General features: G+C 38.1%; 2 protein-coding genes across 2 annotated transcripts in view; both read left to right on the plus strand.

The window, feature by feature from the left end:
- The first annotated feature begins 2,207 nt into the window (after window positions 1-2,207).
- LOC137949055 (oleosin L-like) lies at window positions 2,208-2,720 on the plus strand. Its single transcript, XM_068795319.1, has one exon. The coding sequence runs from the start codon at window positions 2,208-2,210 to the stop codon at window positions 2,607-2,609; it is 402 nt and encodes a 133-aa protein (XP_068651420.1). The 3' UTR covers window positions 2,610-2,720.
- Window positions 2,721-5,958: 3,238 nt separating this feature from the next.
- The window catches only part of LOC137948178 (DNA replication ATP-dependent helicase/nuclease JHS1), a 47,915-nt gene continuing 37,535 nt past the window's right edge, over window positions 5,959-16,338 (plus strand). The window contains exons 1-8 of the mRNA XM_068794161.1: window positions 5,959-6,340; window positions 6,431-6,598; window positions 7,111-7,320; window positions 7,448-7,507; window positions 7,745-7,948; window positions 8,040-8,093; window positions 8,171-8,232; window positions 15,468-15,600. Coding sequence (XP_068650262.1) covers window positions 6,026-6,340; window positions 6,431-6,598; window positions 7,111-7,320; window positions 7,448-7,507; window positions 7,745-7,948; window positions 8,040-8,093; window positions 8,171-8,232; window positions 15,468-15,600 — 1,206 coding nt within the window. The 5' untranslated portion in view covers window positions 5,959-6,025. The remainder of the gene's footprint in view (window positions 6,341-6,430; window positions 6,599-7,110; window positions 7,321-7,447; window positions 7,508-7,744; window positions 7,949-8,039; window positions 8,094-8,170; window positions 8,233-15,467; window positions 15,601-16,338) is intronic.

Raw genomic sequence — 16,338 nt, forward strand, 5'->3', positions numbered from 1 at the left:
AATACTTCACCTTATTAATTATGGCTCTATGAGACTTTTTATTGTAAGAGTGATGTAAAACTCTTTCATATAAGATCTTGAACATACTTAGGGGGGGTAGTCCACAATGAACTTGAATTGAAGTAAATAATTGAATTGAAGTGAAATAAATTGATTCAACTTCAACTCATGTTTGAGTGTTAGTGTAGACGAGTTCAAGTGGCTAGAAAACAGATTCCATTGTTAGTGCCCCCAAATAAAAAATATGATATAAAGAAGAGAATGAGTAACCTTTTATAATATACTTAAATAGAACATATACTTAAACATATAATTAACCAAAATAAACGTGGTTACTACACTTATAAGTGATTTAACGTGTAGTATTAGAATATATTAATATCTTAATTAATAAAAAATTATATTATATTACATAATGATACAATAATTACGTGTGACTAGAATAAATTATACAAAATTAATAAAAAAATTAAAAAATAACATAAGAGAATATAATAAATAAACCTAATGGTTTAATTAATTATAGCAATTGGATAATTAAACCAATTAATGATTACAGTTTATTATAAATTAATATACTAATTACGTGTGACTAGAATAAATTATTTAAAATAAATAAAGAATTTAAAAATAACATAAGTGAATATAATAAAAAAATAAATTATTTTGTAATAACATAAGATATAGTTTAAAATTAAAACTCACTATTTTAATACAAAATATAAAATACATAATAAATAAATAAATATATTAATTTATCGATAACATAATATATATTTTACATATGATTAATTAATAATATATTAACAAAAAATGAAAAATTAATGGTGTTATTAATTGGATGATTAAACCAATTATGACGATGGTTTAATTTTTCCTAACTTAGGAAAAATTAAACATCGTCTTCCCTCACGTCGTCTTCCTCAGCGGCGAGCTAGCGGGCAATGACGACGCTCTGATGGTACGCCGAGAGGGAGAAAAGAGGGAGGCTGAGAGAGAAGAGAAGGCGGGAAGCTGAGAGGCTCTATGACAGAGGATGGCCTCCCATGCTCTGCAACGGAGGTCGAGAGGGAGAAGAGAGGGAGGAAGGCCGACCTGGGGGGGATTGAAAAGAGGGAGGCCAAAAGAGAAGAGAATCCGAGAGGCTCGGCCTCTCGTGCTCTGCGACGGAGGTCGAGAGGGAGGAAGGCCGACGGGGGAGGGAGAAGAAGATAGGGCGAAAAAAATCATCGGGAGACGAAGGCTGAGGGAGAGGGAGAGGGAGAGGAGAATGAGGAGAAATGTTTTTCCTATTGGGGGTAGAAGCAATAGGCGTCGCACAAGGATAGTTGATGATTCGCAAAATAGGTAGGAATCAACTTTCTCCCGTTTTTGCCTGAGCGAATGAAATGGTGTAATCTCACTTCAATTCAATTCTTTCTACACTAATGCCAATTTTTAATGAACTATATAATGTGGGGGGAATTCATTCCGCTTCATTGTGGACTAACCCCCCCTTAATGTAAAACTACTAGCAAAATCATCTACCATTTGCATTAGCTATAAAATTGGGTTAAATCTAGGTAGATACTCTCTATGTGTAAGTCTTGTAAAAAAAAATTATAATTGGCCACAAATTGGATGACATTGGGATCCTTTTGAAATAGATTTAAGCATGTTCAAACCGCAAAAGAGAAAGTCATAGTCGGTGAGATTTGAGCTGATTGTTGAGTTTAATGAGCAGTTTATGATTTATTTGAAGCAAAGAGCAAACAATTTCATAATCAATGTAAGAAAAATATTCATTAATCATATAATTAAGTGATCTCTAGCTTAGGCAATGTTTATAATTTAATCATGTATTATATAAGGAGGTATATTTTTTTAAAATTACATAGAAGTGAAGAAACAAACGGCTAAGATACTTTCCGTTCCTTGTTTTGGACAGAGAGGAAACTGTGGGCTCCTTCGTGCATCCCTAGGGGCACGCGTCCCACACACGCCGGAGCCGCCAACATGCAGAGCCCTGCATCAGAAAAACCACAGGCACGTGCCTCACCGAGCTACGTACTTCTCCACGCGTCCTCCCCTTCTCTTTTATATAAGCCTTCGATCCTCTTCCCTTATCACGCGGACTGAAGCGAAGTCTCTTCTTTGTTCCGACTCTACGGCCACAGGCCGGAAAAATCGTCTGCTTCTTCATTTCGCTTGCTCTGGATTTCGTTCCAATGGCGGAGGGTCAGTATCAGCAGCAACAGCAGCCCAAATCTTACCAGGCAGTCAAGGCGGCGACTGCCGTCACCCTGGGTGGTTCCATGCTGGTGCTGTCGGGACTGACGCTGGCAGGAACTGTGGTTGGGCTCACTCTGGTGACGCCGCTGCTGGTGATATTCAGCCCGGTGCTGGTTCCTGCTATCATCGCGGTGTGCCTCATCGGTGCTGGGTTTCTGTCGTCAGGGGGCTTCGGGGTGGCCGCGCTCTCGGTGCTGTCGTGGATATACAAGTACGTGACCGGAAAGCATCCGGTGGGGGCAGATCAGCTGGAGCAGGCACGGATGGCTCTGACGAGCAAGGTCCGGGAGATCAGGGAGCGAGCGGAGCACTATGGCCAGCAGATGACTACTACTTGAGCTCCGGAGAATCTGCTCTGGTTGCGACTTGCGAGGGCTCTTTTAAATATTGGATGTTGCATGCGCATTTGAATCTGTTTCTTCTGTCTATGTTTTTTCGCTTTTTTCCGGTTTTATTTAAAAATTGTAGATGGTTTCGTCGGGTCTCTAGTACTGTTCGGTAATGGGTCAGTCGTGTTAATTGGGAGCTGATTACAGTGATCACATTTCTGTAATTTTCTCGTCATCCGATCCTTCATGTCTTAGGAACGTCACGTTTCTAATCTAATTTGGGCCAATTGTGCATGATACCCATATTTCTTGGAACCGGAACCCTAATTAAGAAATTATGGGAACCCGATTATTGGGATTTATTTGGAACTGAGTAATTCTGTGGAGAGCGAAGCACATAGCATCGACGCCATGAACAATCGTCGTCCCTCCTGCCCGCTCTGTGGCTGGACGACGCTTCGCCCTTCTTGCCCCCCTCCTCTGCGGTGGGCGTGTTAATTTAATCGTGCACTTAGTTTGATATCACTTCTTGCATATGTTGGGCAATTCAAAGTGACTTATAATTGGGCAATTCAAAGTGTTTTATAGCACTCAAAATAATTGGGTAATTCAAAGTGTTTTATAACACTCAAAAGGATAAATGGTCATTCAATTCAAAGTGTTTTATAACACTCAAAAGGATAAATGGTCCTTCGGTTATAACATAAATGGTCCCTAAATGAAAGTGTTCACTTTAAGCTCGGCAATTTGTGAGTTATAACACTCGAAAGGATAAATGGTCAATTTTTAATTTTTGAGTTATAACACTCAAAAAGATAAATGGTCCCTAAATGAAAATGTTCACTTTGAGCTCGACAATTTGTGAGTTATAACACTATAAATGGTCCCTAAAAGAAAGTGTTCACTTTGGCTTCGGTCACGGTCCCAAAGTGAAAGTGTTCACTTTGAGCTTGGCAATTCGTGAGTTATAACAAAAGGATAAATGAAAGTGTTTCGGCAATTTGTGAGGATAAATGAAGTGAAAGTGTTCACTTTGAGCTTGGCAATTCGTGAGTTATAACAAAAGGATAAATGAAAGTGTTTCGGCAATTCGTGAGGATAAATGAAAGTGTTTCGGATAAATGGTCCCTATGAGTTCGGCAATTTGTGAGTTATAACACTCAAAAGGATAAAGGATAAATGGTCCCTAAATGAAAGTGTTCACTTGGCCTCGATTTTTTAAAACAAGAAGAAGAAGAGAGGTAAGGATGTTGCGGAAATGAAAGTGTTCACTTGGCCTCGATTTTTTAAAACAAGAAGAAGAAGAGAGGTAAGGATGTTGCGGAAATGAAAGTGTTCACTTGGCCTCGATTTTTTAAAACAAGAAGAAGAAGAGAGGTAAGGATGTTGCGGAAAGATATTTTTAGAATAAGAAATATTTCTTTTCAAAACAAGAAGAAGAAGAGAGGTAAAGATGTTGCGGAAAAATATTTTTAGAATAAGAAATATTTTTTTTTTAAAACAAGAAGAAGAAGAGAGGTAAGGATGTTGCGGAAAGATATTTTTAGAATAAGAAATATTTCTTTCAAAAGAAGAAGAAGAGAGGTAAGGATGTTGCGGAAAGATATTTTTAGAATAAGAAATATTTTTTTAATAAGAAATAGAAGAAGCAATATGAGGATTTTACCTGCTACTTCTAAGAAGAGAGGATGTTGCGGAAAGATATTTTTAGAATAAGAAGAAGAAATATTTCTTTTCAAAACAAGAAGAAGAAAAGAGGTAAAGATGTTGCCGAAAAATATTTTTAGAATAAGAAATAATTTTTTAATAAGAAATAGAAGAAGCAAAACTGAGGAATTTACCTGCTACTTCTAAGAAGAGAGGATGTTGCAGAAAGATATTTTTAGAATAAGAAGAGGAAGAGAGGATGTTGTGGAAATATATTTTTAGAATAAGAAATATTTTTTTAAAAAGAAATAGAAGAAGCAAGATGAAGAATTTACCTGCTACTTCTACAAGAAGTCCGGATACATAAAGAAGTAGTATCCCAAGTACGTTTTTAATTTATACATACAGATATTTGTAGTCCATTCCCCACAACTTCATGGAATGGACAACAATACTTCATTACGTTCATAGACGATTACTCTAGATTCGTTTACCTATATATAATATATGAGAAGCCAACGATTACTCTAGATTCATTTACCTATATTTAATATATGAGAAGTCACAATCCCTGGACGTCTTCAAGTATTTCAAAGCTAAAGTTGAACTTCAACTTGGAAAGAAAATAAAGGATATCAAATCTGACCATGGTGGTGAATATTACATTAGATATGATGGATTAAGAGAACAATGTCTAGGACCCTTCGCGATTTTCTTAAAAAATTATAGAATTGTTTCGCAATACACCAGGTTGGGCAAACCCAACATGAATAGTGTTGCAAAGTGACGAAATCGAACTTAAGGATATAGTAAAGAGTCTGATCAATCATTCCCCTTTGCCAGAGTCATTTCGGGGAGAAGCTTTAAAAACCGCAATGTACATCTTTAATAGGTACCAAACAAAGTAGTTGCTAAAACCCCCTATGAGTTTTGGACATGCAAGAAGCCTAGCATTAGACACTTACACATTTAGGGTTGTCTAGCTACGGCACGACCTGATAGGTTACTTGAAAGAAAACTGGATTCAATAATGGTTAACTGTTATTTCATTGGTTACGTTAAAGGCTTTCGAGGCTATAAGTTTTGTGATCCCACATCAAGATCTTTAATTGAAACGGGAAATGTGAGATTCTTTGAAGATATTGAGTTTGGAGGAGAATAAAATATAAAGAATGTTGTATTTGAAGAAAAATCTATTATTGACATTGATCAGGTATTCATACCTATTGTTGTTCAAGAAACAGTTCAGACACTAGAGGACAATGTTCACGCTCCTATTCCTTACATTATTCCAAATCAAGACAACAATAAGATTCTTCCTCAAACACCACCTTTAGAACAAATTCGTGTCATTAAATAGATCTCCTAAGGAGAGGAGAAATACGATTTCAGATGATTATATCATCGTTCTACAAGAATATGAAGATGGTGTTGGATTGACAGAAGATGACCCGATCAACTTCTGTAAGCTTTACATAGTTGTAACTCTCAACTCGATTGACTAGCCTGATCGAACTCGGATTTCCCGGAACCCGAGTTGGTTGAATCCCGATTCACGACTTTTCACAAGTGTCATGTTAGTAAAATGACGTTCGCCAGGTTCCCTCCTCAAAAGGCCTTCCCACATTAAAATTGGGCGGGAGAAGCAAAAGTGCCAGACAGACGTTGCGCTTCCTCAGCGTTCACAGCGTTCACAGCGCTTACCGATGCCATGATTTGCATCAGATGGGAACAATAGCCGCCACGAACCTGATAACGTAAGCCTGAAACCAGTCCTAATGGGTCCCAGAAAGCGAGCTTCTTCCTCCTCTAAGAAGTCGAATCATCACCAGAACTCTCAGCCTTCCAAGTTCGGGATCCAACATTTCTTCGAACGCCATTCGCAGTCCGTAGCACAGGCTTCTCAACCCCCAGAAGATGTCTCCAATTCCTTGCCCGGTGATTCAGACAAACCTGTTGCAACTACTCCACTGGAAAATCTACCGAAAAATGCTGCACGTCTGGTCACCCAAGTCGAAGAACATGCATCAGAAGTTTCTCCAGAAATCACCAAGGCGGTGTCGGTGAAAAGATTCAAGTTCTCTCCTGGAATGGTTGGGTTTGACATGTTTTTGTTTGGGGTTTGTTGTGGCATAATTAGTTCGGTGATTTCTGATGACGGAAATTTGTGGTGAATGTGACAGCTGATAAAGCAGAGCCAGGACGATGGGGGTGATGAGGTCACATGGAAGATTTCTCCGGTGAACGAGCGTCTGCGGTCTGTTACCAAACAATTGCCTGAGTTGATGGGAATGCTTTCAGATGCCTCAAATCGCTCTGTTTCCAGTCTTCGATTGTGTTCTCAGAAAAAAGTACGGCATCTTCTCCATCACTATTTTTTTCTTTACTATTTTAAGCTGCATTTTTTGAGGGGGCAAAGCTGCTTTTTAGGATGAACATGTGATTCTGTTTCTCAGTTGGGGACTACATGCGGTTTTGGAGCCGTATATGTCATAAATATCCTATGTTTCTTTTCAAGGTGATTCTTTAGCAAGAACGCCATTGTTAGCAACTTATGAACCAAAGTCATTAAGAATTGCTAGTAGCACATGGCGAGAACACACCCTGACTTCTTAAAATTGAAGGTGACGGTGGGCCAATCAAAGAAATAACATAGTTCAAGTTGACAACTCTTTTTGTTCTCCTTTATGGTCTTGTTTGAGAAGATTAGGCAGTCTTCGTTCCATGAGATGCTTAAATCACCAGGTGCAAAAGAAATCTGGCGACAATTAAAATATGGAGGTATCTCATGGCTATGATGCATACCCAATACCTGCTCATTTTGTTTCGGATGAGGCATTTAATGTAATGGTCTATGCTCCAGACTCCTCCTTCTTCGGAGGGAAGGCTGCAGCGGGTGTTTACATCTCCAATCGTGAAGGTCAAAATGGTCTCATATCAAGAAGTTGGTACCAAAATGGAAGCAATCTTCTATGATGGTCCTGGAAGTACTGGTGACTCCAACATTGTCAGCACTGCTAATCAGCAAACTCCATTTATGACTCCTCCTTCCATGCTGTATTGCTCTGATGAGGTACTGCCAAGGAGCAAGTAGTTATTGGTGGAAGCACCACCTTATCATTTCTAAATAGTTTTTAGTTGATGGTCTTTCAAGTACCTTTATGAACATTCTTCTTTTTTAATGCTTTTCTTGGGTGCAGTCTGCTGATGGCAGTCACAAAGGAGATTCCAATCAGCTTGGGTCAAAACTGCATAGGAAGGTTGTTTAAGCTCACCTTTGAGTGTGTTTAATTTCAACATGCATCTTGAGTATGACTAATTCTAGCACATTTTTGATCATCATTGTGAAAATAAATATTACAATTGTCATTTCTCATGTAGATACTGCTCTATTTTGCCACAAGGTTTAATATGTGCTTCCATTCCTTCTGCCATAAAGCAACAAGACATTTACTCATTGATGTTTATGATTTTAATGACAGTTGTGTTTGTTATAGGCATTGCTTGAGCTCTTAGATCAAGTGGAAGATGTCATCACTGAAGATGCTGCAATCAACAGTGATGAGTCATATGTACTGACGGATCAGGAAAAGGGTAGGCATCACATGTCCTTGGAAGCTGATCATTTGAAAAAAGTTTTGAAAAAAATTCCAGCAGAAAGCAGCGACTGCAAGTCTAGTCTAAATTTTCTTGTCTTAGAGGTTTGTTTATCTTTATCTGATGATTTTTTCCCTTAATGGTAGTTGAACATCCTGAAGACTAAGAATATTTTGCTGATGAACTTTGCTTCAGGTTACTGAGAAGCGCGGTGGTGCTGATTCTGCAAATGCTCAATACCCCTACAAGGTCTTTTTCTTTCTTTCTTGATGATTCACCAGACTTAAATACTCTTGACAAGGTGGTTAACGCTGGTAAGCTTATAGGTTCTTCGTCTACTCAATGAACTCACTGGGGAAGAACGGCTCTTGCATTTGCATGATCAATGGTATGTACTTCAGATGTCTCATACCTACGTAATTTTTTCTGTCTTGTTATTAATTTGCGTCAAATGTTTTTGTATGCCTGCTTCATTTTTGGCTGGTTGGGTTAGTGTTGTATAATCATGTCTGAACCAAGGTTTTCCTACCTGGAATTAGGAACTGCTTAGGAGACAAAAAAACCTGTCTTAGGTCACGTAAGTTCAGGAGCTGAACTCAAGGTCTGTTGGGGAGGGGGAATTCTCCAGAATAGAAGAGGTGAGTCCGATTCTCTGCCTGCCAACCGCCCCCCTCCTGACTTTGAGACAACCAGGCCGGGAAACCATGGTTTGAATAGTTGGTTGAACTAGGTTGAATTGGATCTCACCTCCAAAGCCTTTGCTTGGGTCACATTAGTTAGTTCAGCTGCTTATCATATTGAGTCTTGTTAAAGAAGGGTCTTAGTCTATCCCAAAATGATTAGTTGAAATAAGGAGACTTTTTTCATTAACCGTAGGGTCTTTTGAACTTTAATATATATGGGATTATTCCCACTAACACTCAACTGACTTGTAGGCTTAAACAAATAGACGACGGTTCTAATACATTGTTAACCTAAATGTTTATGAACTAGGTCCAATGAAACAAATGCCCGCTTTAATATCATACTAAAGTTGGGTCATGGTTCATCTTGAAATGATTGACCCGTTGTCTTTTCCCTACTAAGTATCATAGGTGAGCTTTATAGGAATCCAATACTTGTATTTTGCAAAACCTGATGCCTATCAAATGTTATGCATTACATGTAATGCCTGTAATGCTCCTAAGCTCTGTCACATGTTACATAACTCCTCCCCTAAATTAAAAATAAGATGTATTGGACATTACACATGACATAACACTAATACACCCACATACCGACCTCCACGACGACATTGGGATATGTATTTTGATATTTGATATTTAATTTCTTCTTTAAACTATAACTGGAAGCACATACCTCATTTTGCCAATCATTTGGCAGACATCCAGGCTAAGTTGGGTATTTCGCTCCAACACCTTGTTGTGAAGGAAGGCCCGCCTAGGTAGTCGTGTTTGTATTCTTCTTTCTCTTTTTAATAGCTTATACATCCAATTTAAAAAAAGAAAAAAAACACTAATACACCCACCATTGCTAATAATGAAAGGATTTTTCCAAGCTTGAAACCCTTGGGATTAATCTCACTAATAACCCTTTTGTTAACTTGGCATTTCAACCTTTAATAAAAACAAAAAATTGGTTGACCTTATGGTGGTGTTTGCTGTTATCTAGCTACACCATAACTGTTTTTTTTTAGTGGTGGCGGTGGTGGTTAGTGGCAACAATTGTCTTGCATGACCTTTAATTCTAGGAAATTCTTGACCTAGTAATGTTCATGTGCTTCACTTGCAGGAAGACATGTTTAGAATCATTATTTTTTATATTCTATTTGGAAAAAGGGTAAGATTGAAGAGTACTGTTGATTTCTAGGTACAATATATAAGATTTCGAGGGAAGGGAAGAAGAGAAGAACTTACGCTCTTGGGAGAGAAGAGAAAAGAAACCAAAGGAGTGAAGGAAAAGGAAAAGAGAGAGAGGTATATGGATGAATTTGAGCCAAGAGGAAGAGGCTTGAATGCTCTACCCTATGCCTCGAGGTTGTATTTATAGTTGTGTGAAGGTGTTTATAATGACTATAATGCCCTTAGGGCTACATGCTTCAAAAAGAAAAAGACAAGAGAGGACATACACCAACTTGCATAATTATAATTCTATGCCATCTTTATGAAAATTCTCCTTATTTATTAGCCATGCCACCCCTACACACGTGGGTGTCTTTTAACACTTCCCCTCAAACTGGTGCTTGGTAAAAAAACTTGTTTGCTTGAAAAAGAAATTTTTGATTACCTTGATTTGATTCATCTTCTTTTTATTCACATCTTGCTTGTATTCTTCATCTTGTTCTCATCTTGTCTCCCCCTTACTTGGATATTCTAGCCATATAAAACTTGATTACCACAACACATGAAATTCTTCATTGTTGGTTACTTTTTTGTTGTACTTTTTCTTCTACTTCCCCCCCTCAAGTTGGGGATCTCTTTGTTCTTTACCAAGAGACCCAACTTGCACAACATAATGGTGTGAGAAGAAAAATCACTTCTACTCGTACGACAAAGTTCCATATACTAGTCAAAACAGTCATAGTTTGAAATACATTCCGCTCAATTTCAATGACGGAAAAACAACTCAACTTTAGGGCACAACAAAGAAACTACTCACTTTTTAAGGGTAGCTCAAACACAAATCACCTTTTGGGTGAAGAATAAAAGACTTGACTCAAATTGGATGTTGAGCACACTCCTATACTTTTAGGTAGTGGGTTTATAGGCATTGCTTTGAAGTGATTTTATCATACACAAAATGAAAGAAAAAGGTACTTTGAGGAGTTAAGGTGTGAATAAAAAGATAATAGATCTCATACTTCAAACGGAAGGGAGCGCACAATGTTAGGAATTAGATGCCCTAATTCCAAACTAACAAGAACAATAATAATAATTGTAAAGGACGAAAAAAAAGCCAACACGAAAATACAACAAGATTTATACAGGTTCGCCTCAAGGTGAGACTACGTCCTGTCTTCCGCCGCTATAGTAATCCACTATGAAGATGAAATAGTTTAGAAGAGAAATCACACACACTTACAAGTGTTTTTTCTCTAACCTCTCTCGGACCGCAACAAATGATTCTCCACAATGAAGAGAAGTTATACTTGGATGAAAAGTATTTAAGTCTAGTTTCAGAAGGAAAAAGTTTCATGTCAATCTGATCTATATTTTAAGATATATTCACATCGAAAGAATCAAAGGTCATGCTGGTATCCTGTTGCATTGAAAAATCCGAATTTAAGCTGATTGTTTTGCGTCACTGTTTGAGTTGCTATATCAGGAAAATATCTCATTTCTCCCTGGTTTAAGGGCTTATTACTACATCTATGTTATTTGGGCTTATTGCTGCATCTATGATATTTGGTTCAAGCTGGGATCACTGCCATTACCTCCTAACTTAAGAGGGAGAAGTAGAAGTACAAGAATGTTGGGTATACAACTAAAGTCCCACATTGACTAAAAGTGGGGAGGATCATGGATATATAAGTGTGGACACTATCTCTATTGGTATGAGACCTTTTGGGGTGAAACCTAAGAGCAAATCTATGAGGGCTTAGGCCCAAAGTGGACAATATCATACCAATGTGGAGAAAGGTAGTGCCCATAGTCCTTACAAATGGTATCAGAGCTATGCCCCGGAGTTAGCCATGGTAGATGGGATCCTCTGAATGCCGAACGAAGGTGGTGAGCCTCGAATTAGATCACGAAGGGATCTGTGGATGTGCTCTATTGGACAGGTGGTGTGCTCCGGATTCTTCATGGACGTGTCCAGGTTCCAACACGGTGAAGAGGAGTTGATCTGGATAGAGCGTGTTCTTGAGACAAGTGGTACTCCATGTGAAGTGTGTGCTTCCAACGCATTGGAGTGAAAAATCCGGGTTGGTAGAGAGTGGACGATAAATGATTGTTTGAGGGGAGGCTTGATGGTCCTTTGTTTGAGGGGAGGATTGTTAGGTATACAACTAAAGTCCCACATTGATTAAAAGTGGGGAGGATCATGGATATATAAGTATGGACACTATCTTTATTGGTATGAGGCCTTTTGGGGTAAAGCCTAAGAGCAAATCCATGAGGACTTAGGCCCAAAGTGGACAATATCATACCAATGTGGAGATAGATAGTGTCCATAGTCCTTATAAAGAAAGAGGTATTTTATTCCATATGTTGTGGATAAGTTTATGTGACTAAAATATTCAAGAAAGGGGGAGCACAAAAGATGAAACTTCCGCATCTAAGAAAAAATATTTATATCGGATTATGATTATTTCATGGGTCCTTCTACAAATTTATTATTTTAGTTCGTATTATATGTGTTGGAAGATGGTTGTGTTATATTCAGCTGCAACTATTATGTCTCTTTGGGGATATTATTATTGAAGAAAAGGTGGCCTCGGTATCCTTTCTCATATCATCATTTATTTGACCCCGTAAAAAAACATCACGGTTCGGAAACCATGACGGGCCTTGTAAAAAAATATCACAGTTGGGAAACCAGGACGAGCCCTATAAAAAAATATCACGGTTGGGAAACCATGACAGAGGAATTTAATACCCTATAAAAATATCACGACGGGGAAATTATGACGGAGTATACCCTGACAAAAAATATCACAGTTGGGAAACCATGACGGGCCCTGTAAAAAAATATCACTGTTGGGAAACCATGACGGAGGAACTTAATACCCTGTCAAAAAATATCACGGTTGGAAAACCATGATAGAGGAACTTATCATTACTTCTATGTTATAACCCCCCTGAATTGCCCAACTGGGTCTCATGGAAGAGAGCACTAGCGTGTGTCAGAGCTAGGTGGTTTCGGTCTACCTGGATTAGGTTCCGTCCGCCCTTGGTCCACTAATGGGTTAGGTACTTGGCTTTTCGCATCTTAAACAGCTAGTCTTTTCGGGTTGTATTGACTAGGTATCTGACTAAGAACTCTGAAGTTAAGCGAGCCTGGGCGAGAGTAGTCCTAGGATGGGTGACCTCCTAGGAAGTTGCTAGGCGTTTGACATTGTATCAGAGCTGGGCACCACGTTCCCCGTTCGAATCCCGCGGGGAGCGGTAAGGAGCGGGAACGGTGGGTGTCAGAGCTAGGTGGTTCTGGTCCACCTGGGTTAGGTTTTGTTCGCCCTTGGTCCACTGATGGGTTAAGTACTTGGCTTTCCGCACCTTAAACGGATAGTCTTTTCGGGTTGTATTGGCTAGGTATCTGACTAAGAACTTTGAAGTTAAACGATCCTGGGCTAGAGTAGTCTTAGGATGGGTGACCTCCTGGGAAGTTGCTAGGCGTTTGACAGTGTGAGGGGGAGTGTAGGAAGATGTGGAGAATTGCCATTTTATACAAAAAGATTTTGTACACCATTTGTAGCAAGCTAGGAGTTCATGATGTTCTCTCTCACCAACTTGAAGGGGAGTGTTGGAATATGGGCTCAAACCCACACGACTAAGGAAGACCCACATATCTAAGAGTATTGTAAGATGGGTCTAAACACATAAGAAGTAGGACCCACCATGATTACCATGTGCTGACATCCTTATTACATAAGTTAGAAGATTAAGAAAGACTCACAAAGATAACCATAAGCTGGTTGTAAGATCAAGGACACAAAGATAACCACGAGCGGACATCTTTATCTTATGGTCACGTCATAGAAGAGTTTTAGTTTGAGTTATGTTTGTCTTCAATTTATATTGAGTTATTTAATTATGCTAAGGCTTATCCTTATGTGTTAGAGTTTGGGTGTAATTGGGACAAATGTAGTTTTATTGTAATCGGACTCTACTACCTTCCTCTATTATAAATAGAGGTTCATGTACTCTGATTATAATAAGTTAATGAAGTCAATGAAGTATTTCTCTTTTCCATAAATTCAACACTCTACCTCTGGGTTATGTTGCTCAGGGGGATACGCATAAGGTAACTAAACTCAAGAAAACTCTTTATGGCTTAAAATAGAGTCCACAAGCTTGGTTTGAAAAATTTAGTTAAGTCGTTATGTCCATGAGATTTCTTAGAAATCACTGTGATCATTCGTTGTTTATTATGAAACAATCAGATGCTATTACTGTCTTATTGATGTAAGTAGATGATATCATCTTATTAGGGAGTAACAAATCAGGCATTGAAGAAGTCAAATAACACTTGGCGAATCACTCAGACTAAAGATTTGGGTCAAATAAAATAATTTATGGGTATCAAAGTTGCAAGAAGCAAGGAGGGAATTGCTTTGACTTAGAGGAAGTATGTCATTGACATGCTGTAAGAGTATGGACTTTTGGGAGCTAAACCAGTTGATACACCTATGGAGGTAATCTTCATGATGATCAAAGTTCGTAATTTAAAGATAAAACAATATATCAGAGATTAATAGGCAAACTCATATACGCTACAATTACTAGACTAGATATTAAATTTTTAGTCTGTAGTGAGTCAGTTCACGGAGCATCCATTTAAGATTCATCGAAAGGTTGCATAGAAAATCTTAAGATATCTGAAAGGAGCACCAAGAAAAGGTCTTCCTTTTTGACCTAATGATCACTTGAGGACTGAGGCTTTCTCTGATGCTGATTATGTAGGTTCCAAGCTTGATCGAAAATCAACTACGAAGTATTGTGTATTTCAGGGAGGAAACTTAATCATGTGGAAGAGTAAGAAACAAAATGTGGTTGCTCGGTCTAGTGGTGAAGGTGAATATAGAGCGATGGCCACCCTCGTAAGTGAGTTAATGTCGGTGAAATTTGTTGCCTAGGAGTTAGGCTTCTATCAAAAGGATCCTATGACTATGTATTGTGATAATTAGGCAGTAATCTTCATTGCTAACAATCCGATGTTTCATGAGATAATGAAGCAAATAGAGGTAGATTGTCATTTCATTTTGGATGCAGTGATGAAGAAAGTGGTGACTACCCCATATGTGCGGTCTGGTGATCAACTTGGTCATGTCTTCACTAAACATTGGGGAAGCATGGATTTTTGAATTTCTGTGGCAAGCTGGAACTCTTTGACATATACACTCTAGCTTGAGGGGGAGTGTTGAAAAACAAGTACAAGGGTATTTTTGTCGTTTCACTTTATCTTTATTCATATGTATTTGATGTAATCTTGTTCTTTATGTTGAATTATTTCTATGATCCAATTTTTATGTATATAGGACATGTAGAATGGGAGATATAAGGAGATTAGGGTTTCATTTAAGTGAGGGGCATCTTTTTAATTCTGCCCAAATCTCTTTAATAAATAGGTTAGGGGTCATGCACGACCCCCAATGCAGCTCTATGTTTTTGAAACTCTCTCTCTCTCTCTCTTTTCTCTCTCCTTACTTTTTTCATCGCCCAATATACATCTGAAATTGCATCAAACTTTGAACCAGAGATGGATCTAAACATGTACGGCAATATAATATCTACTCTAGAGATTACAAGTAATGTAAAAAGACAAAACTATTCAACTGTTTTTCTATCACTATACGTTAAAGTGTATTTTTTATTTATTTATATTGCAGTTGTGTTTTCTTGATTTTTTTTATTCAGGAAACCAGACTAGAGGAGAGGGATCATGACTTGTTCATTTTCCTTGTAGGTTTCATAGCCTCATTGGATCGGGGGATACTGTAAATGTGATTGGGGAATTTGATGAACAGGGAAAATGTATTGTGAACCATGAAAAGAATCTTATAATTGTTCATCCAGATCTACTTCTGTCTGGAACCCGGGTAAATTTTCCTGTTAATGGCTTCATTTTTTTTTTTTGTGAATTTATTGCTTGTTTAATAGTTTATACATCCTTCTTCAAAAACATAAATAAAAAATCATTGCTTGTACTTCACTGTTAGAAGTTGTTATTTCAAGTTAATTTAGTTATTTTTAGTTTCTAGGAAACTGTTTTTTTTTTGTAGAAAGTAGATTCCTAGGGTTTAATGGGATTAAGGACATGTGAGTAATTTTGAATATTTTACATTTTTATTAGGGGAGAGGGATCTTTAAACCCTATTGTCCCCCAACACTTTCTCTTGCAAATTCTCCATTGGTATCAAAGCTGGTGATCCTTTAGAGTATGTGAGTTGACCTGGTCAACTGTCAACTCCTAGAGGCCATGTTGTTCTTCAATATTTTTGAGTGATTTGCTTCTTTTCATAGTTAAAGTACTTTTCTTCTCTTTTGCATCCTTCACGCTTGTTAGGGAAATTTCAGAACATTGGCTTATCTATGTAATCTGCGTAAGTCATATGAATTACTCTTCGTAAAATATATTTTTGGTGAACTTGTTCTTTTCTGTTGCTATAATTAGTGATCTCCTTCATCAATGTCAGCCTGCTCCCAGTCACCTTGATACCGTAGCTTTAACATTGTGGGCAATGGCTTCTTGTTGTTAGACATATCGAAACACTCCTACTTGGATGGATGTCCTTTTTCCGTTAAGAGTCTACAAATGGCAAAAAATTCTCCATGTT

This window comes from Aristolochia californica, unplaced genomic scaffold (genome assembly GCF_029961685.1).
Source record: "Aristolochia californica isolate CCGP_79_NKW_82.1479 unplaced genomic scaffold, dmAriCali1.0.hap1 SCAF_13, whole genome shotgun sequence".
In the NCBI taxonomy this organism is placed as follows: Eukaryota; Viridiplantae; Streptophyta; class Magnoliopsida; order Piperales; family Aristolochiaceae; genus Aristolochia; species Aristolochia californica.